The sequence below is a fragment of the Phoca vitulina genome, unplaced genomic scaffold (assembly GCF_004348235.1).
Source record: "Phoca vitulina isolate PV1807 unplaced genomic scaffold, GSC_HSeal_1.0 scaffold7, whole genome shotgun sequence".
Classification (NCBI taxonomy): domain Eukaryota; kingdom Metazoa; phylum Chordata; class Mammalia; order Carnivora; family Phocidae; genus Phoca; species Phoca vitulina.
The window spans coordinates 32082293-32108483 of NW_022589710.1; the positions used below are offsets into that span (position 1 = coordinate 32082293).

The following is a 26191-nucleotide window of genomic DNA, read 5'->3' on the forward strand; positions in this document are numbered from 1 at the left end:
GTGTGTGTGTGTGTGTGTGTGTGTGTGTGTGTGTGTGTGTGTGTGTGTGTGTGTTGGGGGGGGCATGCTCTAAGGTACCTTCATATCCATTGAGCGAACATAGACATCTTAAGTAAATAAATGTTCATCAATCCATGCTTGCTCTTACAGAATTAATCATTATCAGCAAAGATTACAATCACTGTACTTCAAAAAGAAGTTTGCAGAGCGTGTGGCAGAAGTGAAACCTAAAGTGGAAGGTAAAGTCAGGCCTCCAGATTGAAAATGATGTTCATCATAAGTGCCCGTTTGCAAATACAATCCAAGTGCAGATAGTAAACAGGATCTGTTGGGTGATTTTTTTTTGCTTAAAATCTTTTGGTATTCTGATGGGTAATTACTTAAGGTCCACACTTAGCCCTCTGGTCTAGCCTGGGTTCTGGAGCTCACAGCACATCTCCTGGGCTCCTCTGTAGAAGTGGGCTTTTAACTTCCTGGGAGTTGGTGAGAAATATATTTGACCGTTACTAGCGTTAAATCTGTAACTAGCTTTATCGCAGTGGTGCTTTACTAGATATTTCTCGGGGAAGATTTAAGGCTATTAAATTTTTAAGTGTTTGAAACATGGGCAGCTGAAGAGCACAGCCACAGAGTGCAGACTGGACTCAGGACTGTGCTCAAGCCCCAATCCCTGATGACAACAACAAGCTGTAACATGAAACACATTTGGCCAGGTGTTTTTGTCAATAGATTTGATCAATAATCCTGTTGATCTGACTTACACCGGGCAAGAAAGTGTTTGCACAGGAATGTGGGAAATGTAGTCACTTTCTGTGTGTTCTTAACTGCTTATGGTTGATGAATCAGCCAAGAAAAGGACTAAGAAAGGATAGGATTGTGCAGCTACCTGTGGGTCAGCTGGCTCTCCCTGTCCCCTCGCTCTCTGCTTCTGGATTAGGTGTTTTGTAAGTGCTCCCTGGTAGTCCAATGACCCAGTCTTACATCTTCAGTATCTGCTCTCAGGTGTGTGGATTTAGGATGGGTATCACTGAAGAGTCTTGGTTGTAGTAGTTGTGTTTGTGTGTGCTTTATTTTGAAGCAATTCGTTCTGGCTCAGAAGAGGTGTTTCGGAGCCGCGCCCTGAAGCAGTTGCTAGAAGTGGTTTTGGCGTTTGGAAATTACATGAATAAAGGCCAAAGAGGCAATGCATATGGATTCAAGATCTCCAGCCTAAACAAGATTGCTGACACAAAATCTAGTATTGACAAGTAAGTACGGTATCTTCCAACACTTGGAGGATCCAGGAGCTGAAGTCAGACCCCTCTGGGCCTCCTGGGCCTCCCTGATACTGCAGCCCCCGGTTTGCTTTCTCTCGCTCATGTTCTTTCCCTCTCCGCACTGACTTCTCTCTTCTCTCCTAATCACAAATAACCCTAAATTCCCATCGGACCAATTATCCTTCATCCATTTTCAGTCCCCAGGGATAGCATCTAGTCTTAAGTTTTTGGGTTTTCTTGGATAAACTTTGTATTATAGTGTAATACACTAAGGACGAGTCCACTAGTCAGAAATGTACAGCTGGATGAATTTTCACAATCTGAACCTCTATATAACTAGTGCCCCGATCAAGAGACAGAATGTGACCCACATGCTACTGGTCTCTTCATGACCTCTCCCAGTCATGACCCCTCCACAGAGAACTGTGTTCCAGGGAAAAGAAAAAAAAAAACTGACAGCTGATGAGAGAATGTGAAGCTTGTTGGGGTTTTAGCATATGCCTTCCTTCCTTTATACACTGAAGCTAGCAGCTATAAAAAATTATGAGGTATAAATGCATTTTGGCTGTTGGTATTAAGCTGCTCCTTCCAAGACTCCTCAAAATGTTTCCTAGAAAGTGTGTTTTAGGTGAATGGATTCTTGTTAGAAACACCAAGAGGTGAAAAATGCTCTGGTGTCATTAACAGGTAGGATCATTAGGCATAACAACACTAGTTTCCCAGGAAGCTCTGTTTCACTAAGGTTCTTACTGACTTCAAAGCCACTTGCACAATTGTTTCTAAGGTGAACTTCCCTGCATCCAATTCTTTTTAGAAATATGGGCTGTTCACCCTAATTTTCCCTCACTGGTAAGGCTTTTTACTCTATATTTTCTATAAAATTAGTGATGCATAGCATTATGGCAACCCTGAATCCATCCCATAAGAAATAAGCAGTGTGTTAAGTTGTAGGGCTAAAGCTTATTTTCTGCCTCATGTAGAGATAGATTAACAAAGGACAGCTATGCTATCACCACCTTATTTTTAATGTAAGTGCTTGATCCTTCCAGAGCACTTTCGTATTTGATCGTGTGGCGTACACAGGCCAAAGTGCTGTATCGCCTATTGTCAGATAAAGAAACTGAGGCGGTGTCACGTGGTTCATTTAGCTTGCCTACGATCACAAGCAAGGTATTTGGCACCTGTTCTGTTGCCCTCGGCTCTACGCCAACAACAGATGGATCTTATTTGGAAGTTGTAGTAGATAACTGCAACATCTTAGCTGCATTTAAAGAGCAGTCACCTTTTTAAGGAAGGGTGTTCTCTTCAACTCGGCTTGCAAGTTGGAGAGGAAGGAGACCCTCACTACCAGTTAGTCCTCTCTCTCTCCTTCTCCCTCCCCCATCCCCCTCCCTCTCTTTCACCCCCTCTCCCCCTCTTCCTTCTCTCTCTCTCTTTCCCTTGATACCCTCCGCCCCCTCATTACTGATAACCTGGCACTTACTATGTAATTATCTGCTTATTGAAGTTACCATAGAATTTAATACACAAGCCTTTTCAAAATAATAAATTAAAAACATTTCTGATCTCTTTTTCCTCTTCTTCCTGTGAATATTTGGTCCCTAGAAATAGTACCAGTGTCTTATAAACCCATAGTGCCTAGCAGAGTGCCTTGTTTATAAGCAGTCACTCAGTAAATGCTCAGTTGAATCTAATCAGACTGTATGAGAGTGGAACAGTTAGCAGTGCAGGGTACATTCACTCTGCTTTAAATGCTTGTTTCTGGTAATACCAGCAAATAATCAAATGTGTGGCTGTTTTCATTCTTCAGGAATTTATATTCAGTCAAATGAGGTGTTATTTGGATAGCAAATAAATGTGAATGTTCTGATCTAGTATGAAGTCTTTCTACACTAAGAAAAGTATATGTGGTTAATTAAATTTAGTTTCTCTAAATAACAAAGCATCTCTGTGAAAGAATGAAGAGAAATGGCTCTACCCTTTCTCATAATGGTAGCTGGGATTTGGTCCCTTCTGCAGGAGGCACTTGGGCCGACACTCAGATTCTGTGAACAGCAACATTGGAATGGAAGGATAACAGCTCAATATCTGCAAAGTAAATGGCCAGAATCATTAGCCACTGCTTTACTTGTCTGAGCTATTGTTTTCTAATTACTTCTTGAAAGCAAGAAAAAGGAAGGAAAAAATTTTTTCACACGTGCACCAGTTGACTCAGAGGAATGGGATCACATTGACTTCTGTGAAGATGCAGGGGCAACCAGAAATGAAAACCATTTCATTATTATGGGAAAGGAAATTATTTGACAACTCTGCTTCACTTTAGTTGGGGGTGGGTGTGGCTGTTGTGACAGCCTCGTAAATTAGCAAACTGCCTAAAAATTATGAACATGTCTTTAAAGAAATACATTTACATCCTCTTGATTATGGTAACTTTCAGTAGACTAGTGGTTCTTGATCCTGGCTCTTAGAATTACTGGGGAGTTTTTAAAAACACTCGTGCCTAGCCCCACCCCCATTCCAATGAAATGAATCTTGGGTTGGCCCAGGCATCTGGGGTCCAGGTGACTGTAATGTGCCCTGGAGTCAGGGACAACGGGACCGGACTACCACAGCTTGGCCTAACAGACAATGTGATCAGGCATCCACTTTTTCAGACCAGGTCAGTCAGGGTTCAGTTCTGTCACCACCAAAGAGGGAGCTGGGTTATACAGTTAGGAGCTGAAGTGTTGCTAAAATTAGGAAGTGGATTCTTGGCTGCAAGGATGTCATAGTCATGATGGCACAGTCCTGGCCCACTTCCAGGCCCAGCCCTACAGCAGGGGACCTCCTAACTTTTTGACCACCCTTTGCTACAACCGCAAAACAGATGAGTCCGAGGGGACGAAAGCTAGCAAAATAAATGAGTCAGAGGGGGAAAAGTTATCAGAGTTGAAAAAGCTTAAATGAGAATTATCAATAAACTCTTATCAGTGAGTTGCTGCTCTGTACTTTTAGATTTGAAAAATAGCTGTCCTTTTTAGTGAATTAAGCATCCCTCAGTCCCCATCCCCCCCCATCCTTATTGTGAGCCTCAGGGCACACCTTGTCTTTGGTAGGTATGTCCCCACTGGCAGGGGTTCCACTTCATTTCCATCATCCAGATTTTGAAGGATGCTTGTTATGAGGCAAAGTAGTAAATCTTGACCCCTTTGCTTTTGAAGATATATGCTTCCTTTTGTCATATGGTTATGTAAATCTCATGTAGGCTGTCCCCTATTCCCTTCTCTTGAGAATCCCTGCCTTGGAGGAATCTCCAAATTTTGAAGTGAATGCAGGAATATAGCATTCTTGCAGGTTCAGCCACTTGAATATGCATATCGTATACAGATATTAACCATGTTTAATACTTTTTCCATTTTTTAATTGTAGGAACATCACACTTTTGCACTATCTCATAACTATTGTGGAAAATAAATACCCCAAGGTCCTCAATCTAAATGAAGAACTGCGGGACATTCCTCAAGCAGCAAAAGTAAAGTAAGTACTTACAGGGAATTGTTTTAGTTTTTTTAAAATCACTTGAACTGTGCTTTAGCCACTGAGGTAGTTAGCTGGCATTGCATGAAGAGGGTCCTTCTGTTTGCTTTCCCCCGAATAGCATATGAAGTAAAGTTTGAATCCTATCCAAGTCACTGAAATATGTTACATGGTTTTGAATATATATGTTTTCTAGCTCTTTTGGACTACTCCTGCATGTAATTTTTAACTTCCAGAAAACCTAATTTTCTGAGTTATTAAGAGTATAAGAAAGGAATGTGGTTTCCCTAGTACTTTTGAAAGGTAGTTCTATTAAATACAGGTAGGAGCACCCTTAGTCAACGAGGATACATAGCTAAGCAAATAGAACTTAAATGTCAGGACGTTGCTAGTAATTTTCACATGTGCACACACTCTCAGAAACCAAGGCAACCTTTTAATGGAAAGCAGTCTTTATGCAAATGAAGAAACTAAAAATAAAATGGAAAGTTGCCAAACTTTCACCACAAGACTTCACACCACTTTTCAGAGACTGAAGAGCAGGCAATTTTCCTTGTTGTTCTTCCCTCCTCCTTTTGGCCCTTTAAAAATGTGTGTGTGTGTGTGTGTGTATGTGTGTATTTAAAACTGCATCTTTTTGCAGTGATTTTGAAAAGTATGTTGATGAGCAGGCTAATTTTTCCCTCTTTTTGTAGAATTTATAGAAATGTGAGACATGAAATTCAAAAGTTAACTGAAATATTGGTGAATTTGTTTACATCTGAATTATCTGAGAGGATTATGTTAATAATCTCTGATGTTTAAAAGCCATCAAATGGAAAGTTTTATAGGAGAAGCCCAGGAAACTTTCTCTATACAAAAAGACAGTGAAATCTAGTTAGTACAACTTTAAGAAATATTGTTGATTGAAATTTAAGCCATCACCAGGGTATCTGCCAGCTCAGGCAATAGAGCATGCCACTCTTGATCTTGGGGTTGAGTTTAAGCCCCATGTTGGGTGTAGAGATTACTTAAAAATAAATCCTTTAAAATAAAAATAAATTTAAGCCATCACCTTATAATATTCACATGACCAGAACTTCAGTGAAGAGCAATGCAGTTATTATGAAGAGTACAATATGAGCATGATTGTGGATAAGAGTTTCTTTTACTTGTTCGAAGGGAGCCGTGAATTGCAAAAAACTTATTTCCACGTATAATAATTTGCTTAAGTCAGATTTTCGTGAGATTGAAACCTGAAGTATTTTTGTACAGATGGGAGACATTTCTATTTTGCTATTTTTAATCTATAAAATATACCTGCTGACTGTGGGAAACAGAAACCATAATTCCATATCTAAATTCCCTAAGTTTAAAATGTTATCTTTCTGTGAGATCGGAGCATGGAAGGGAATTTTAAACATTTAAAATAAACTAGTGGGGACTTCCAAGCAGGAGATATGTAAACCCATCATCTATTTAATACATTTAAGTCACATGTTGGTTACTAAACTGTTACTATTTACAACAGCATGACTGAGCTGGACAAAGAAATAAGCACCCTGAGAAGTGGCCTGAAAGCAGTAGAGATGGTGAGTATGTGTTTCTTTTTCTTAGCCCCAGTCTCTTCACTACCCCTAGTGCTGATGATGTCCAGCATGGTGGTATGCCCAGGAGAAACATTTATTGATTAAAGAAATAACGAAGTAAGAAAAGAAGAGCAGTGAAGAAGCAAAGGCAGGTTGTGTCACCCTGGTGACTCAGCTCTAGGACGTCTTGGGGGTATCGCGGGAGCAGGAACCGGGGAGCTAGACCTAAGATTGCACCAGTTTCCTACCTGTAAGGAAGGGCTCATTAAAGCAGGTTGGGCTAGATAATCTTCAAGGATCCTCTCTGTGTCCACGTTCTATTAATAAGTGATGTTCTTTCTCAGAAGAGCAGTGGAAGACCTCTGTTGTCTCGGAGTTGGTCCTTTGGGGAGTATTTATTGAACAGACAGACAGACATTTGGGTGTACGGTCCATTCTCAAGGCCAGAGGTCATGATGATTCAGAGTCCTTGCCCTCCAGGTGTTGCAATGGCTGAGAGCAGTAGGTCTGCTCTTGAGAACACATCCAGATAAGCACAGTGATTACAAAGATGCCTTGAGGAAGAAGGGTGGATTTAGGTTAGTCCAAAGCTTGTGGAATGATTGGCATTTATTAGAGGAAGCTTCTCTTCTGGAGGAGATGAACTTTGAGCTGTGACTTAGGAGGAGGGTGGGGTGAACTCAGGTACACAGGAGCGAGGTTGTCCCAGGGCCAGACCTCTGTGGAAGGAGAGCAGGCCACGCCGCTGGAGGCAGAGGAGTCAGTGGGCTTACACATGGCCCCCGCGGCCGAGCACCACGTGGGTACCACCCAGTGCTGCCTCGAGCCAGGAGGCAGGTCAGGACAAGGAACCTGCTCAGGAGAGTGGTCCTAGCTCTGGCCTGGCACTAGACAAAGGACACTGCTCTGCAGGCAGCTTGGAAGGGTGCCCTTCTCTTACGTATCTTTCAGATCATTTATCAGCAATGCCATGAGGACCCTCCTCCTTTTTTTTTTTTAATAGTAAAACTATGCCATTGAAAGCAGTTGACGTCATTAAAGACAGAACTCTATAATAAAAGTTAAAGTCACAATGTCTAATCTTTTTCTGTTTGTTTTTAATAGGGAGCATGTAAGGTTTTGTTTGTTTGGTTTTTTTTTTTTTTTCCTTTTTTGGCGGTCGGGAATGCTCTTTCAAAAGTAAAGGAGATGAACTGAATGAAGTCTTTTTCTGCCAACCCCAGTAGGCCAAGACACTGAGTGAGCAGCAAGTAGGATGGTGCTTCTCAGATTTCAGAGGCCCAACTGGTTAAGGGCAGTTTGGGATGAGACTTGTTTTATAGCCTTCTCTTGGTTCCCATTTCCTCCCAGTGGAAGGCTTTCTTGAGACTAGTGTGGCAGTTACAACAGCCCTAAAGCCTGGTCATGGATGCTCTGACCTTTGCATCTAAGCTAGTTCAGAGCAAGGCATGGGGAGGGGTCCTGGTGGGGAGGAAGTTTTGGGTTTGGGGTCTATTAAAAGTAGTTGTGCTGAAATCTCTCCAGCACCTGGGTCATGTACACTGTAACATATTTTTCATAGGAAAGGGGCTACAGAAACCTTCCCTTCCCCGAGCATGCATGTCAAGATGTAGCACCCGAAGGAAATAATGGGAGGCAGACCTTGGCCTGTCTAAATATTCATGAATCCTAATTGTGCTTGACACAAATGGATTATATTGTTTGAAGATACCAAAGATGGAGTTCTTAATTTGAATGAAATGAGATTATACATGAATGAAACACTTTAAAATTTTATATCTCTGTGCCTCACATACATACATGCTCACTTTCAAGGCCAAAGCGCTAGAATTGTGGCAATTTATTCCAACCAGAGCAAGTTCTATATTTTATAACTTTCCACTTGTGTTATTTCTTCGATTCTCATGGTGATGTGGATATTGCCTGCTTTTTTTACAAGTGAAGAAACTGAGGCCCAGGCCACTTGTCACGGATAAGAACCAAATCAGTGGTGGAGCTGAATCAGAACCCGTAGCCTGTGACCTCTCCACTCCTGCTTGTTAGTGCCTCTGCCAAGGCAGTTATGGAAGAAAATAGGTGCAGGTTAAGTTAGTTGGTGCCCAGCATAGCTATTGCTGAGACTATGGAGTCAGACAGACCTGAGTTCAAATTCTAGCTCTTTCACCTATCAGCTTTGAGCTAAGCTTTGGCTTTGAGCTAAGAATTTAATCCCTCTAAACCTCAATTTATGTGTCTGTACAATGAGGACAATAATCCCTCACTCACAGAGGGTGGGATTAAGAAAGTGCATCTGGCAATGGTTGAAATTAATTACTAAAATTAGATTTGAATCATCTGTGTGTTCATCACCCTGGTAATGGAGAATATGGGTAATTAATAAGACACTGATACTTCTACCTGTCTGTTCACAAAAACAAAATAGTATAGACAAGAAGAAAAATGGTAAATGATTATGGTGCCAAACACTACAGTTGAAATTCCACTGACCCAGATATCCGCATGGAGAAGAAAGTCATTAGACTTGGCAGGAGGGAAAGAAGGAAAAATCAAGGAACCAGAATTACCAGAATTCTGAGCACAGAATATCAATAATCAAACTACCTTGCTTTCAGTCACACACCTTTGGAATCCAATTTGCTCTCCTTATTTAGCTTCTATTAATTATCTAAATGCTAATCTACTTACGTCCTAAAGCTAGTATAAGAAATCACACTGTTAAAGTACTCAGATAATTGGCTAAATTGCTGTTTGCAAATACGTGGGTGCACGTGGGCATGGCTCTGGCATGGTAGACAGAAGGGCCGGGGGACCTAGGGTATCACAAAGTGTTTTAGAGTAGGTTTTGATGTGTTCGCCATTACGACTTATTAAATTCGAGGTATATGGAAAATCAGACAAGGTGAGTCCGCATTTGCAGGCTTCCTTGACGTTATCCACTTCCTGTGTTTAAGGAGCTGGAATATCAAAAGTCTCAGCCCCCACAACCCGGAGACAAGTTTGTGTCTGTTGTCAGCCAGTTCATCACGGTGGCCAGCTTCAGCTTCTCTGATGTGGAAGACCTTCTAGCAGAAGCTAAAGACCTGGTAAGTCTCCCCTTGCGTACTGAGTGTTGTTTGACAGGGCTGATACCTGCAGATGTTCAGCATTTTCATATCCGGGGCTGTGATCAATTGAAATACACCCTTTTTGTCTGACTGGCTTGTGTCGCCTTTAGGTTAGCAAGACCTCAGAGTATCTGGATGGTGTAAGACCAGTAAAGATTTTGCAATTTTCTCATGGTTGATTTTGGGTTAAAGTTACCTCTGGGAACCAGAAGAGTAGATTACGAAGACCAGAGGCAGGATAAAATGTGAGCTAGGTGTGATCAAGGCCACGTGTCCCAGTACCTGTAAGTTATATGCTCTCCCGAGATAGAGACTTAGGGCAGGAGATTCCCTCTTAAAATCTCCAGCAGAACTTATTAAAGGAGATACAGTTTTTTTTTTTAATGTTATGTTAATCACCGTACATTACATCATTAGTTTTTGATGTAGTGTTCCATGATTCATCGTTTGCATATAACACCCAGTGCTCCATTCAATATGTGCCCTCTTTAATACCCATCACCAGGCTAACCCATCCCCCCACCCCCCTCCCCTCTAGAACCCTCTGTTTGTTTCTCAGAGTCCATAGTCTCTCATGGCAGGAAATACACTTTAATTCACAGCCTCATGGCAAGAGGCATATGTTTTAATAATACAGCACTTTATATGATTTTTGCTATTTCAAAATTTTGTTTTCCTCTAAAGGAAAAGTTTTCATTGGCAATAACTAGGACCTTAGCTCCTCCCCCTCCCCACTATTTCCTCTTCCAAAATACATACACATTTATATACATGTGCATGTACACATTCGCTCACTTTCTCTTACCCCGCCTTCTCATTGTTAATAAGTGATCTTAAGCCCCTACCCCAACCTGTCGAGCTCTTCCACAATGCTCATCTCTCAGTTGCCACAACAGTCTTTAGCTTTAACTTTCCTTTGAAACTTGAGTAATGGATGTCATTTCCCTGTAATCATCTGTTTAGTAATAGAAATGGATGATTGTTTATGTAGAGTGTACATACACAACTGCTTACAGTTCAGAAGAAGACTGTATTAGGATACATTAGCTAGTCTCAACCATAAACCCCGCCTCCAACATGATCAAATAAATGGAAAGATAATGTGTGGTCAGAGGACTGCTGTTAAAAGTCCAGCTTCTGCTGTCCCACGATTGATGTCAGCAACCTCCACTGCCATCCCCCCGTCCCCCACCCGTCTCTGAGGTGTGCCTCACCACTTCGGATGACAGATCTGTAAAGGAGGGGACTCCACCTCCCAAACCAGGCGGTACAGAATCTACTGCCTTGAGGGCTCAAACATTTTTATAAGAATCCACCCTACAGTTGATTTTTGATGTAAAAACACACGCTTACGCACAACCTACTATTTTTTTTTTTTTAATTTTAGTGTGGGAACTTTTAGTCTGGGACTAGTTTTCTTCAGATTTCTAAGACTAAAATATACATGACTTCATCATCACTAGAATTCCTAGATAAAAAGATCATTCAGGATGGCTTGGAGTGCATGAACTTGAATGTTTTAGAGACTCAGTTGTAGGCCGTCTAATGCCATTTTGTTCATACCAGAACTTTTAGAAATTAGCTTATAAAGCCATGAAGGCAAGCTAGAGCTTTGCATGTGGCATGTGAACAATGTATTTGTCCCTAAAGAACTCTGGTTTCCAATAGAATATTTCCAAATAAGTAAAACATTGAGAACAGCTCCTCAGTGAAGAGAGAAACGGCAAAAGAACATTTTTATTATAAATTTAAAGATATGACATGACAACTATAAGATGTCATACACACACACATATAACTTTGTAATTGTTTTATCTCAGAATAAATATTGAGGGGGAATTGGAGGAAGATAGTCAAAAAGTACAAACTTCCAGTTATAAGATAGATAAGTATAGGGGTTGTAATGTACAACGTGATGATTGTAGTTAACACTGCTGCATGCTATGTTTGAAAGTTATTAGGAGAGTAGACCCTTTTGTGTGTATCTGTATGGGGTGTTGGATGTTAACTAAACTTTGGTAATCATTTCACAATATATTGAAGTCAAGACATTATGCTGTGCACCTTAATTTTATACAGTGCTGTATGTCCATTATATTTCAGTAAAACTAGGGCGAAAAAATAGAATAAATGCTGAAAACATTTACTAGAGGGAGATAGTATTACTGAAATATCAGAAAAAAATATAATAAAGGCAAGTAGTGCAAGAAAAATAAAAGCAATTAGGAAATCTTGGGTTGGGGGCACTGCACAAACACTTCATAGTCTAAATGAAGAGAATTAAAGATCTGGAAAATGTTAAGTTGTTGATTAGGCATAGGGAATGAGAATTCATTTGACTCTGAAGCTGGAAACACCTTCCTTAGCAGCTTAAGAGTAACAGCATTAGATCCTTACAGAGGGAAGAAAAATTCTAACAAACATTATGACTGGCATTGAACATTATTTGGTTAGTCATGATACCACTAAGACTCCTAAAAGCATGCGATCTTGAGTTATGAAGATAACTACCAGGAGAACTAAAACTAGAAGAGTACAGCATAGGGAATATAGTCAGGAATAGTGTAGTAACATTCGGTGACAGATGGGGACTACACTTTTCCTGGTGAGCACTGTGTACTGTATAGAATTGTTGATTCATTGTGTTGTACACCTGAAACTGATGTAACACTGTATGTTAATTATACTTCAATTTAAAGAATTAATATATTAAATAAACGGATACATTCACCAATCCAAAGGAAAAAAGAAAAACCGAGGAGACTGGAAATAACTATTCTGTTACAATATACATATATTTGTATTAATTTTTTTTAAATTCTCCCTTAATATTTTGCATTTTAGCTGTTTTGAGAGGATTTGTACCGAGAAGGGTTCTCTCTTAACAAAGGATTTGGAATAAAATTGTATTCTCAGTCATAAATTCAGGGTTGCATTAATGATTCCATAGTCCGTGACTGTTTTCTAGCTGAGGCCCAGGAAATATCACAATACTAGCATTACTTAGGATTAGGAAAAGCAGCTAAGAAGCACTGGATCCCATTTGCTTTTGATATTAACCATATGGCACCAATAAATGATATTAAACTACTTCAAAGAAAAGTTAAAAGTCCAAGTTTCCCTACCCCTGCCGAGTTTGCTATTAGTTTTATGTCTTGAGTGCTCTGCCCTATGATATTTTGCTTTCTTGTTTTTACTACTGTTTAGTTAATAAAAAGTCAGAGTAGGTCATCAATGGTGTTAAGCTGAAATGAGGTGGAAAAGAATAAATGGTTTCAAAAGTCGAGGAGTATTAAATTTTTTACTTTAGTGGTGATTGATGGGCCTGTTCAGCAGCCAAAGATAAATACAGGCTCACTAAAATCCAGCAAGTTATATTTGACTCTTCTTGAGCTTCACTACTTCTAGAGAGATTTCTGTTTGATCACAGAATTCCCTTGGAACCCTGAACTTCTTAAAACTCACTTTTTTCCCCCCAGTTTACTAAAGCAGTGAAACACTTTGGGGAAGAGGCTAGCAAAATCCAGCCGGATGAGTTCTTCGGCATTTTTGATCAGTTTCTTCAAGCCGTGTCAGAAGCCAAACAAGAGAACGAAAACATGAGAAAGAAGAAGGAGGAGGAGGAACGCCGTGCTCGCATGGAAGCCCAGGTAAGAGAATGAGGGCGTCAGCCGTTTCCATCTCCTGGAAGTACCGTGTACCAGTGCTGCCTCTCCTTGGTGTGTAGACGGAGCTGTGATGTGCCTGCAGGAAGGAGGGCATCGAGGTGCTCTCCTTGGTGTGTAGACGGAGCTGTGATGTGCTGCAGGAAGGAGGGCATCGAGGTGCTCTCCTTGGTGTGTAGACGGAGCTGTGATGTGCCTGCAGGAAGGAGGGCATCGAGGTGCTCTCTAGAATGATGCTCGGAGTTTAAATCAGTGTAAGTTTCTCTTGGGCAATCTGGCAGTGTATATCCAAAGCCTGAAAAGATATATTTCTACATCCTCTGACCTGGAGTTTCATTTCTTAGAAGTTATTCTAAAGAAATAATCATAAGTTTGCCCAAAGAGAACAGCGGTCTTTGTAATAGCCCTCACATGGAAACGACCTGAACATTTACCAACCAGGCATTAGCTTCAAATGGTACAATAGCTACATAATGGAATATTTATTCAGTCCTTTAAAGTCATGTTTTCAAAGAATATTTAGTAATAAAAGAAAGCTAACAAAATTATTTCTATGTGAAATCTTTTTTTTTTTTTTTTTTTGGTAAGGTAAGTGTTAATAAGGAAAATGATAGTGGTGGGGTATACCCCCAGCACGTTCACAATGGTTATCTCTTAACAGTAGGATTAACGATGATTTTCCCACTCTTGTTTATATGAATTATCTAAATTTTCTATAATGTACGTGTATAATTCGGCTTTCCATAAACTCGTGTGTAGCAGGCTCCAGGCATCCACAGGAGATAGAAGCTGAGCCTGTGATGTGAGGAGAGTGGCCCGATGAGCATTTGCTTTAGTCTGTCTGTACCATCAAAGAAACCAATATTTGGGGTCTGTTCAGTGATAACTTCCTGGTTCCATTGTAGCAACAGGAATTGCCTCGATTGCTCTTGTTTTAACTAGAATATCATGAGGTTTACCTAGATTCTAGATGGTGAGTGTCTAATCACAAAGTAGTGGTCATCTTTCTTCATTATTCATTGCTTCTACAATAAGACCTGAAGTCCCAGTTCCCCCTCTCTTGTGAGGTCCAAGTGGCTTAGCAGCTATTGGATGCACATGGGTTGATGTGACTGGAGTATGGCCATACTTCAAAGACTTCATCTCCACTGAAAACAAAACAACACTTTGGCACTTCTGTAAAAGGATGCTTTCTATTTGCAGCTCAAAGAACAACGTGAAAGGGAACGTAAAATGAGGAAAGCAAAAGAGAATAGTGAAGAGGGTGGAGAGTTCGATGACCTGGTTTCAGCTCTACGCTCAGGAGAAGTATTTGACAAAGACCTTTCTAAACTGAAACGGAATCGCAAGCGTATTACCAACCAGATGACAGACAGCAGCCGAGAGAGACCAGTCACAAAACTTAATTTCTAATTTTCCTTGGATACTTTTTTAGAACGCTCATTAGCAGCCCTTTGAAGTGACTAGAACTTTTCATTACACTGCCTTGCAATCCAAACAGTGGCAATTTCTTCCTTCATCTGTGAGTGAATGCGTGAATGTATGTGTATGTAAATGTATGTGTACATATATATTAAAAAAATGTATATAGAAGTCTGAGTGTTGTCTGGAGACCTATATGTATGGTTAAAAAAAAAAAATTATGTTAATGTATGTGCTCAGAAACCCTTTGTGTATGCATTCATAATGAGTATGGCTCATTTTCTTCCCCTGAACACCACGGCTATTCAGAAGCACAATGCTATCTCCTGAAAGAGATGACAGAGACATTCCCTAGAGTAAAAAGGAAAAACAAAAGCAAAAAAAAAAAAAAAAAGGCTTGAGAAATATTTTATGGTTTCCAAGCTTGGTATACTTTGAAATTATTTTCAGTGGTGAAAATGGTGTTGGAAAAATATAGATTTAAAATGGTTTTTGGTAGTTGACGATGTGACACTGGTGTAGCCCATCAGTGACTGATAGGACCAGCTTAGGATTTCCGACACTGGTGTGGGGGTGCAGTCTGTAAATGTTTATTGAGAACATCTTGCACACAATCTGAATTATGTAGAATGTCAATCAGACTTTTTTTTTTATATATTTAAAATGTGGGCATCAATTTTTTTCCCCTAATTTCATCGAGTTCTCTGCCAAGCGCTCTTGAAGATTTCTTTACATTGCTTTTGAAAAGAACACTATTTATCTAAATGCAATTCATGCTCTTGTTAAAGAACAAGGTTGCCAGAATGTGCTTGTTGTTATAACAATAGAGATATATAAACTTTAAAAATAAAAATTTCCCACCCAGACCTAAAAGGAGGGATTCTCTGAAGGGATAAAAATTATTTAAAATTTTTTATGGGGTGCCTTTTTTTTCTTTTCTTTTCTTTTTTTTTTTTTTTTTTTCCTATTTTGTAGGACAAGCTGCATCTTCTGTCTATATGGGTCTGGACTAAAGGACATTTAGTGAATGCACAGAATGTCAACAACACTAACAGAGATGCCAAGATCTATTTATCTCTAAGTATGTTTGAAGTGGTTTGTTGTTTATATGTTGTCATTTTAAATTGTGTGTCAATAAAGCTACCTGTAAAATTTCAGTCCAAAAGATAAAGCTCTCAGGGAGAAATGAATAAAAACAATGAACATTAGAAAATAAAATATAGATGCTTACCATTAACCTACCAACTCTTAATATCCTTAAATTATATATAAAGAGGACTGTTACTTTTTTTTTTTTTTTTTGGCTTTGCTTTATTTATTTGTAGTGGGGGAGGGGGGCTAAGATTCTCTCTTTTCTTTCTATCAATCCTGTTGTGGTTGGGTTTCCTGTGGAGAGAGTAGTTTGTCCTGTTGCACTAGAACATTATTTACTCACTAAATTGAGTCTTTCAGTCAATTAACAAATATTTATTAAACACCTACTATGTGCCAGGCTTAGTAGGGCTACAGTAATAAGCAAGACAAAGTCCCTGCCCCCAAGGAGCTTATGTTCTAATGGGGATAAAGGGGTGAATAGAATACCAATATGCGCTGTACAGGAATCATGCTATTTAAAAATGATCTGTATAAACTATAATGCTTAGTGCAGATGGCAAGGTCTCTGCACTATGTGAAAGCTGTGAAATAGTGCTCTAAGAGTTGTCAAGAGCAGTGGTTTTACATTTTTTTCCCCCCTCATTGCAAGCTTAGAGACTTTCTACCCATTTTATGGAAGTAAATGACTCTAGCTAATAAGGCGGTCATAAACTCACAGCAGAGGTTGTGCTCCCCAGCCCCTAGTATCCAAGGTCTGCAAATGCACCGGGTTAAAGGTGCAGAGACTTTGCTCCAAAAGGCTTGAAGATTAGGAATGGGAGATGATGGTGGATGTGTCTATTCCTTAACAAAAGTGCCTCTATCTTCTTTTCTATTTATAGCAAGAGAAATTTGGTCTGGCTCAATTTTGGAACTGTATTTTGAAAATGGCTTTGTTTTACAGTTTAAGGAATGGACAAGTGGATGGAGTGTCACATAAAGGAGCAAGCCCGTGTATTGTGTCCCTCTTGCCCTTTGTAATCATCCTCATTTTGATACGGCCATCCTGGTAGGCCTTACCATATCCATTTTTGGTTTCTTTCCCCAAAAGCTTTGTGCAGGTAATTCCATGTGCCATTGTTGAAAAAAAAAAATCTACTTTTTAGATTGGTGCTGGTGTAAGTAGCCACTTTTCTCTCTTGGGTGTGTATTTTAAAGTTTTTTGTTTGTTTTTTTAAATTAATGCCAAAAAGAAAGCATTATAATTTGTAAACTTAATTATATGTCTTGTATCTTATTAGCTTAGTAGTTGGAACCTCTTAGTCTTTAGGTGCAAGACTGTTGTTATAGTACCAAGAAAAAAAATGTTGTATGTGCTATGAGATTGTACTTTTTTTTAAAAAAGCAATATGCAATAAAGAGATGAATTCATTGGGTGTATGTATATGCTCTCTGTGAGTTATTAAAACAGCATTATCAAACTTCTTTGTACTTTGCACTATTAAATATTGACAATTGTTTGCTAAGTAGAACATATACATATTTTTTAGCTTGTACATACTGGACCTAGAATTGTACAGTTTTTTGCTATGGTAGCATTCAGTATGTTCACAGACTGATACATGCTACCTCTTTCTGTCACTTTTCTATAACCTCTTTGTATGACTCCATAGAGTTACAGTTTCTCAGCATGGCTACTGGTGAAATTATTCAACTGGTGATAAGAAAAGAATGTCTGGTCTCGAGAATCAAAATTGTTTTCATTTTGAAGCATTTCCTTTTTTAAAATTAATTTATGATATAGGTCAAGATGAGAAGTATCACCTGTACAGAACAAGGGATGTGTATTATATCCTCTGAAAATTGGGGCTTTTTCTTGGCCCCACGTTGCTTTGGCTGCCTGGCCATCCTCAACCCAATTTGAAGTCAAGCTAAAAACAAATTGTCCTGGTGGTTGATAGAGGACCTAAGCGCTTCTGATCTTTGGAATGGACTCATGATGGTCTTAAAATTGCCAACTATCTTGTATTTCATCTAGTCCGTGGGTACTGCTTGGTATCCAAAGACGACTACTTTTCTCTTATGCAGGGCATTCAGATGGGAGAGAGCTTTCTGCATGGTAGACAGTTTTTTTATTCCATCCCATAAACTGAACGTACAATTACCAATTTGTACATTTGGGTGTGGAGCTGTGTACAAAACCACCTAGACCCTCAATTGTTCATGGAGTATTGAGAGAGAAAAATATGAAACTTTCAGATCATTACATTTCCTTTTACGTCTTCAATTTCTCCTAAAAAAATCATTGCTGGGGGAAAATGTACTTCTGTTAAAGGGACGAAGCTACTTGAACCCTCCAGGACTTTGCTCCTTTTCTGTAACCTAACATGGGTTTATGTGAAGCAAAAGGTTAATCTTTATTAAACTAGTTTAGACGCAGTTATTCAAAAGATCAAGTTCTGAGTTTTCTGAGTAGGTTTTTTTTTTTTTTTTTAATAATGTCAGCTGTTTCCTACCAACAGAGGAAACCTAAAATAAGAACTCCCAAGGTTTAACAGCTACTTGATACCATTCAGTTCCAGATCACTAGCTAGCTTCAAGAACCACTGGACTGTGTGTAGATCTAAAGTCAGGGTTCTAGGGTTTTTTGCATCCAAGTCATTTATAGACCATCACTATGTTGGGCCAGGTGCCCATTTTTTCAAAGTGGTGTATATGTTGGTTTGTCTCTATATCCGTGTGCCCCTGTTAATATGAACTCTACTGAAGTCTAAAAACCTGGTGAGTCTACCATTAAGAGATGGCTTAAAATCTATAGTTCTTTATCTTGGAGAAAGTTTGGAACCCCTGGAGGAAGGAGTTTCCTGTTTATAAGGATTTTCATGTTTTTCATAGCAAAGACCAATCAGAATTATTTTTCACTGGTCTTGGGGGGAAAACCTGGATCTAACCTTTGGTCTTTTCCCTGACATACTTTTGTCTACTGCAATCAACTATGTTTCCATGGTGTCAAACAAACAACATGAACATAGGATTGCACACTAAGGGTTTTTGACAAAGGAGATCCTTATTTTTATCAAACCTTGATACAGTTTTCCCCCATGGGAAAAAGAGAGGTCCCCAAGTATAATTTTCTCATGTCATTTACATAAAGTATTTGTTTTTTATGCTTCTATGCCTACAGTTTCTTCTACTGGAAGGAGGAAGAAACAGTTCTATATTGGTCTTCGGTACCATCTCCCATTTCATTTATACCCATTATGGTCATGTGGGGACATTGCTATGGCAAAGGAACCTGCAGTCCCCCGCCATGGGATGGTGAGCATCTCTTGTTAGTGTCCTCACCCCATTCTCCTACCCCCACCTCCGGTGTAGAGGAACTGCCCTGACTTTCCTGGGATGGTGCCCAGAGAGGAAGTGATTGTAATGCTGAGCAGCAACTCAGGAAGACGGGCACAGGGGAGAGAAGGAAGTGTCTCCACCAGCTGCTTAAAAAGAGAAAAGCCCGTGTGTGGATGGCCAAGACACTTCCCAACAAATCAAGTCAAGTTGCCTTACTCCCTTTTACATACTCCTCTTAGCTAAACTCCCTTTGATGATTTATTGTGCCCTTTGACTTCCCCAGTTCATTCACATCCGTGTGTATCACCCTGTGTGTAAAGCCCAACAGGGTAGCTTCTCACACTTCCTTGGACTTCCATTCAGACCACTACCCTTTGAGACTTCAGCCCTGTCTCTAAAACCTCCTGATTAACTCTTACACCCAAAGGATCTTGCTGTCCATTCCTTAACTCTTTAGAAAGCAGGGGAGTGGAGGTGGGGGGTCAGAAAATCACTAGTAATCTAATTCACACTTAGGCAGTTCAGATTATAAGCCTTTAGGATTTCCAGTTTGAGTTTCTGCAAGTTGACTGTCATCTGAAGGCTCACAGGAAGAGCCTGTCCTTTTTCTCTCGGTCTTTTCTTCCCTCAAACCTCCACCATAATAAAGACTTCATTATTAAGAATTCTCTTAAAACGCCTTTTGCAGAAAACAGCTCTCCTACTGCCTTGAATGTGAGATATTTCACCCTGAAAAGCAACAGCTGTTTAGTGACCTGACATTTTTATGGCTGGTGAGTTCACACTAAAAGGTTGGACTTCTAACGTCTGCTAGAGGCGTTGCTGGGAGTGGGGTCCCTGCTAAAGGATTAATGCACGTAGGAAAGGAGATTCTCTTACATGACCTGGGGAAATGATGCTTCGAGGGCAATTAGCATTGACTTTCTTTCAAAAGAACATGCCAAAGGTGACCCTCATCATGGACTTTCCCACAAGAATGTGGCAAAGGTGAGCCTGAACAATCCTGAAACTACCTATAGTCATTAAAGGATTCCCCGCGGAAGACGACTGCCAAGTACCCTTGCACTGATTTCTGAGCAACACCAGGACCTAAGAACTCACTTCCAGAGTTTGTCTGTTGCCATCAGATGTGAGCTGTAACCCTAGGCACGTCTCCCAAACACCTTTTTTGGGAAGTTCCAAAAGTTCCACTGCAGGATGTTGTAGTCCTGCCTCAGGCTCAAAGTCCCTCGGTGCTAGGGATTCGCGGCAGCCAACTCCCTCGCTAAAATTAAACCCACTTCTCCTAATTGCACGGTTCCCCAGCCACAGCCGAAAGCAGAGCCTCTGCCCTGGCTGCGTGGAAGGAAAAGGTGGAAGGTCAATGGCTGAGGGCGCATTCCATGTCAGCAGCGAAGAAGCTCACGTGAGGGCTTCCTTTTGTTTTACCAGGTAACTGTGGTAACACTGATCCCTAGAGTCCCACCGGGTCTACACCAACACCGCTTACGTGCATTATTTAGTCAGGAAATCAATGTATATCATCAACGGGGCTTTTCCCTGGAGAGGTTGTGGTAACCCAGGAGGAGTGTGGTTGGAAGAGGAGGAAGAACAAATCAAAGTGAGTGGATGGGCCCTGCCAGAGTGCTGCGTTCTAACAAGTACTGCCTTGTAAGAGCAACTCCGACAAAAGAAAATGCATCCCAGTGAGGAGGTTTAGAAACTGACTCAGAAGCATCCACTGACAGGAAACTTGAAGCCTGCAAAACCCATTACTAAGGCGACAGGACAGCTGGCCTCGTATCTGAAGAGGGAGAAGACTTACTCTGTCTACACCAGTTGGCAGGGCTACAACCAATCGGTGAAAGTCACCAACAAATTGAGGTCATCTTTTTTTTTTTTGTAAAAATGTGGAGCCCAATGCAGGGCTTGAACGTCCCACCCTGAGATCAAGACTTGAGCTGAGATCAAGAGTCCGTCACTTAACTGACCAAGCCCCCCAGGCTCCCCTAGAGGTCATCTTGTAGAGAACTTTCAAACTCCTTGAGCTGCCGGCCATCAGACCGCTGCCTCCTGCGATAATGAGTTCACCCATCCTCAGAGACCTTCAAACCTGTAAACTCAGAAGTTTGGGACTAAGTGACAGGTTGGATAGATGATTTTTTTTAAAGTTTTTACTTGGAAATAATTTCAAACTTAGAAAAAAATTGCAAAAATTAAAATAGCGCAAGTAATACCTTATGCCCTTTTCTCAGGTTCACTTATTGTTAACGTTTTACCCTGTTCGCTTCATCATTTCTCTTGTTCTCCCTTTGTGTGTGTGCGTACAGATAATGTTTTTTTCTGAACCATTTGAGAGCAAGTTGCTTACATCATGGCCCTTAAAATTCCTGAGTATTCCAGTGTGCCTTTCCTAAGAGTAGGAAACCTCTTGTATAGAACCTCAGTACATTGACCGACCTCATGACTTTATATTGATATTTGCATCTAACTAACCACCCAAGTTCCAATTTTGTCAGTTGATAGAATAATGAATATCCTTGATAGGCTTTCTCCCCTCCAGAAAAGGATCTAGTCCAAGATCAGATAGTGCTTTAGTTGTCATATTTTCCAGACTCTTAAACTCTGATCTTCGTGTGCTAGGATAGTGACAGTTTTGAACAGTAGTCCTCTGGGAGGCAGAATGTCCTATGTCCTAATTCCCAGAACCTGTGAACATGTCCCCTTACACAGCAAAGAAGACATTGCAGGTGTGATTAAGTAAGGATTTTGACATAGATTATGCCAGATTAGCCAGGCAGGCCCAGTGTAATTACAAGCATCCTTTGAGGAGGGAGGCAGGAACCTCAGAGACAGAGAAGGAGATGTGAGGACAGAAGCCGAGGTTGGAGTACTGTGATTGCTGGCTTTGAAGATGGAGGGGTACCACAAGACAAGGAATACAAGCCCCCCCCCCCCCGCTTTTTTAACTAGAACTTCCTTTGTATTGTGTTTGTCTGATGTTTCTTTTTTGTTATGTTGAGGTTATCCGTTGTGTGCAGGAATGCAGCATAGGCGCTATCAGAGAATCCCATCCAGAGGCACACAATGTTTGTCTGTTTCAGAATTGCTTCTTACATAACACGACAAAAAACTAACCTACTAGAGAATACAGAATCTATTCTGCCCTCTTCTGCTTCCCCTCCCCACATCCTACCCTGTTCCAGACTGAGGATGTACGACCAAAAACTGTGTTCATAAGTTACATGGATGGGTTCATTCTTTTTTTCTCTCCCTTTGGTATGGTTATAGTAATCATTTGAAATACACTCTGATTCGTTTGTGCCCATTTTCTTTCAGTGTTACTTGGATTTTGTCTCCTCATTCTTATTTAATTTTTATTTATTTTTGAACGTGTAGGCTACTAGCAATTTCAAAACCAAAACTATATGAAAAGGTATATTCACTGAAGTGTCACCCTCCTGTATCCTTTTACCCCACTCCCTATCCCTACCCTTCCTTGTAGGTATCCAACTTTAGTGTTTTCTGGTTTACCTTTCCTTTGTTTTTTTTTGTAATGATAAACAGATACATGTGTGTTTACTTATTTTTCCCTTTTTTTTTTCTTTTACACAAAAGATAGCATGCCACATGTGCTTTTTTACAGTGAGTCTTTTACACATAATACCTGCTGGAAATTACCCGCTGGAAATTACCCTCCCTATCCATTCATACAGATCTTCAACCTCACTCTTTTTTTTTTTTTTTACTGCATTGTGTGCAGTTAACACTGCTTATTCAACCAACCCCAGTATTCTCCAATTACATATGACGTTGCAGTAAATAACCTTGTGCATCTTTGTTATTGTTGAAGTTATATTTCTAGTCTAAATTCCTAGAAGTGGGATCGTTGGGTCAAAGAATAGACACGTAGGTCATTTTGTTCAAGATTGCTAAATTCCCCTTGTAGGGATGGCACCGTTTTGTATTCCCACCAGCAGTGTGTATGGGTGCCTGATGAATTCAATCCGTTCTCACAATCTCCGCTGTCACCATCCCGGACACAGCACCATCCTCTCCCTTCTGGGTTATGGCAATGGTCTCCCAACTTGTCTCTGCTTCAGCCTTTTCCCCACTTCCCCACACCCCACGGTCTGTTTTCAACACAACAGCCAAAGTGATGCTTTCAAAATGTATGTAAAGTCTTATCACTCTACTTAAACTCTCCAGAGGCTTTCTATCTCACTTAGAAGTCAACGTGACAGTTCTCACAAGGGCCTCCTACACCCTAAATGATCTGGACACTTGCCAGCACCGTTCCCCCTCTGACCTCATCCTCACTACTTTCCCTCTTCCTCCCTTTGCTCCAGCCGCGCTGGCTTCCTCTTCTTCCTTGATCATACCAAGCAGGGACCCACAGCAGAGCCTTCGCATTTCTGTTTCCTTTGCCTAAACCACTCTTTCCTTAGCTATGACATCACTTTCTCTGTCACCTCCTCCCCACCTTTCTTCCAACATAACCTTCTCGGTAATGACTTCCTTGCCACTCATTTTACAACTACAACTCACACCCTTCCCAGCACCTTTCCCTACTCTCTCCTCTATTTTCTTCATAAGACTTATATATATTTTGTGTATCATTTGTTTAATATGTCACCTCATCTTACCCAACCCAGTAAAATAAAAGCTCCATAAAGTCAGAGAAGTTTGTGGTGTTCACTGAAGATTTGCAGCACCAGGAACAAGTTCTAACATACTGGAGGATCTCAATAAATGATCACTCTCTTTCTCTGGCAAATCGAATATACAAACAGAGTTGATGTGAATAATGCAATTGATGAAATTGATCAATAGATGTATTTTAAACAGATACAGTTGAAATGATAAACCCCTCTTTTCAAATGTTTATGGTAGTGTTTCTCAACAGTAGCTGTTATATTTTATGCTAAATAAAATTCTTTATTGTGAGGGCTATTGTGTGCATTGTAGGATACTAAGCAGCATCACTGCCCTCTACCCATTAGCATACCTCCCAGAGTTCTGACAACCAGAAATGTCTCCAGACCTTGTCAGATGTGACCCTGGGGAGTAAAATTGTCCCTCGTTGGGACCCACTTGCCTATGGTTACATTCCCAAAAATGAACCACACATACACAAAAAGAATAGAATTTAACAATAAAAGTTTAAGCAAAAAACATCATACTCATTTGAGAGGAACATCCTCCAAAAAATATTGGGTCAGAGTGAACCAAAACTACATCTAAGATCTATTTATAATAAGGGTTGCCAGATAAAATACAGGACACCCAGTTAACTTGTAATTTCAGATAATAAATCATTTTTTTAGTATAAGTACATTCTGTACAGTATTTAGGACATACACTAAAAATTTAATGTTTGTCTGAAATTAAAAATTTAACTGGAGATCTTATTTTTATTTGCTAAATCTGTCAAGTCTTATTTATAAAATTATGACTATAACATCATTACATATAAAAATATAGCCACTACACACAGAATATAGCAAAAACTGTACTCAAAGGCAAAGGCATGTTTGCTGATGCCTTCATTTCTTAAAAAGAGAAATGACTAAAAATGAACTAAAAGTTTGACTTAAAAATGAGAAAACAACCAAAATCAAACAAAGGAAAAAAAACAAGTACAGGTCTATCTCACAGCTAAGTTAAATTGAAGGAGGAATCTTGCCCGTTCTAGCCTTGCCAATAATACTCTAAGACTGGTGACTCTTGGACAGTGCTGGATACATTCTAACGACGCTCCACGTCTGCTCACCCTTCTTCTAGTGCTCCATCAACATCTTCTATTGATGTCTCTTTCCTTTAAATATATGACTTCCTATTTTCATCATGTTGTGTAATGTCCATCAGATTTTGTCCCCCTGATCTTTTGACTAGAGGAAGCTCTTAAGTCACAAGTAGAGATATTATTGTTTAAGCTGGTGACTTCAAAAGGGGCCTACTTCATGCCCATTTAGTTGACTTAGGTTAACTGAGACCTAGAGAATCTTCCTGTCCCACTTATACATGATCCCCCAGCATCTTTACAGATGAGTCCAGTGTTTTCTAGGCATTTGCCTCATCCATCCTTTTACACATTTACAGGGAGCTTTCAATGCCTCTCTAAAGGCATCAGCACTCAAGAGACATGAACCTGTGAGTGACTGGACTCTCCGAAGGAAGTGATTCTATCAAGCAATTTTGAGAACCAGGATGGGAACAAAGAGGTAAGGCCTATTGTGTACAATTGGCTATCACCATATTGTCATTTCCTGGCCAATGTTCTTCTTACCAGCAGTGGCTCTGTTGCTGAATTTCAATTGGAAAGAGCATTACAAGGGGGGAAAAATCCAAATCTTTATGTAGTATTTCCTAGGTAGTAAACACAGGATTTCCTGCATCCGAAATGATTTCAACAAGTTGCCTGTTCCTTCAAACATGATCTGGTGACAAATGTGGGCGCTGTTTCGTTAAGCAGAGATAAGCTTGCTGATTGAAATCTCCTCCAGCTGAGCAAGGGGTTTTGCCAATTGTGCATCCGAGTTCACAAAGCTGTCCAGCCCCACCAGCCTGTGAGCCACAAAAATGAGCGAGCATGTCACACTGCTTTCTACTTGGTCTTAGTATTTCATGTGTTTACGTGTCTCCCCAGGTAGAGTCTAGAAGTACTGAATCGCCCTTTTCTTCTAAGAGCGCCAGTGAGCAGTGTGGTGATGAATCAAAAGGTAAACAAATGCTTTGGGTTCATTGGTTTTAGAAATAATAAGACAGGGGGACGTTCTGGAGAATTGGCATCGAGTTTTGGAACTCTGGCATTTGCAGCTCCCAAGCTCCAGAGGAAGGAAGTGTGTTCTGTCAATGGAGGGGCAGAAATCTTTCCCTCTCAGACATAACTCTGGTCACACCAGGATAATTTGCAAATCTGCATTAGAAGCAGTTCCTTTCCCCATTTCCCATTCCTAACAAGGTGCTTAAGATAAACTAAGTGAGTGGAATTCTCTCCCCAGACTTCAGTCCCTCTTTGTTTTAAAATCCTTTAGTGAGTTCCTTCCGGAAGCCTGGGTTTCATAATTCCCGGTCCACACTGCTGGCCTGAACCTCATCTGTACTTGAGTCATCACGATGATGAAACCAAGAGTCACAGCAACTGCTCCTGTTTGCCAAAGGGTGGAGGATGTACCGATTGTGATTACATCACAAGCCTACAGAAACACGGACTCTGTGCCATTATGAGGAAGTCACTAGGCAGGAAACTGTTCCAGAAAAAG

At 40.3% G+C, this 26191-nt stretch overlaps 1 protein-coding gene across 3 annotated transcripts in view; it reads left to right on the top strand.

Annotated features, from left to right (window-relative positions):
* Nucleotides 1–17092, top strand: part of DAAM1 (dishevelled associated activator of morphogenesis 1) — a 161930-nt gene extending 144838 nt beyond the window's left edge. For all 3 annotated transcript variants that reach the window (XM_032405215.1, XM_032405214.1, XM_032405216.1), the window contains 7 exons: nucleotides 151–239; nucleotides 1079–1247; nucleotides 4665–4772; nucleotides 6283–6343; nucleotides 9292–9423; nucleotides 12924–13094; nucleotides 14313–17092. In XM_032405215.1, the coding sequence (XP_032261106.1) occupies nucleotides 151–239; nucleotides 1079–1247; nucleotides 4665–4772; nucleotides 6283–6343; nucleotides 9292–9423; nucleotides 12924–13094; nucleotides 14313–14522 (940 nt within the window). In that variant the 3' untranslated portion in view covers nucleotides 14523–17092. The remainder of the gene's footprint in view (nucleotides 1–150; nucleotides 240–1078; nucleotides 1248–4664; nucleotides 4773–6282; nucleotides 6344–9291; nucleotides 9424–12923; nucleotides 13095–14312) is intronic.
* The last annotated feature ends 9099 nt before the right edge of the window (nucleotides 17093–26191 follow it).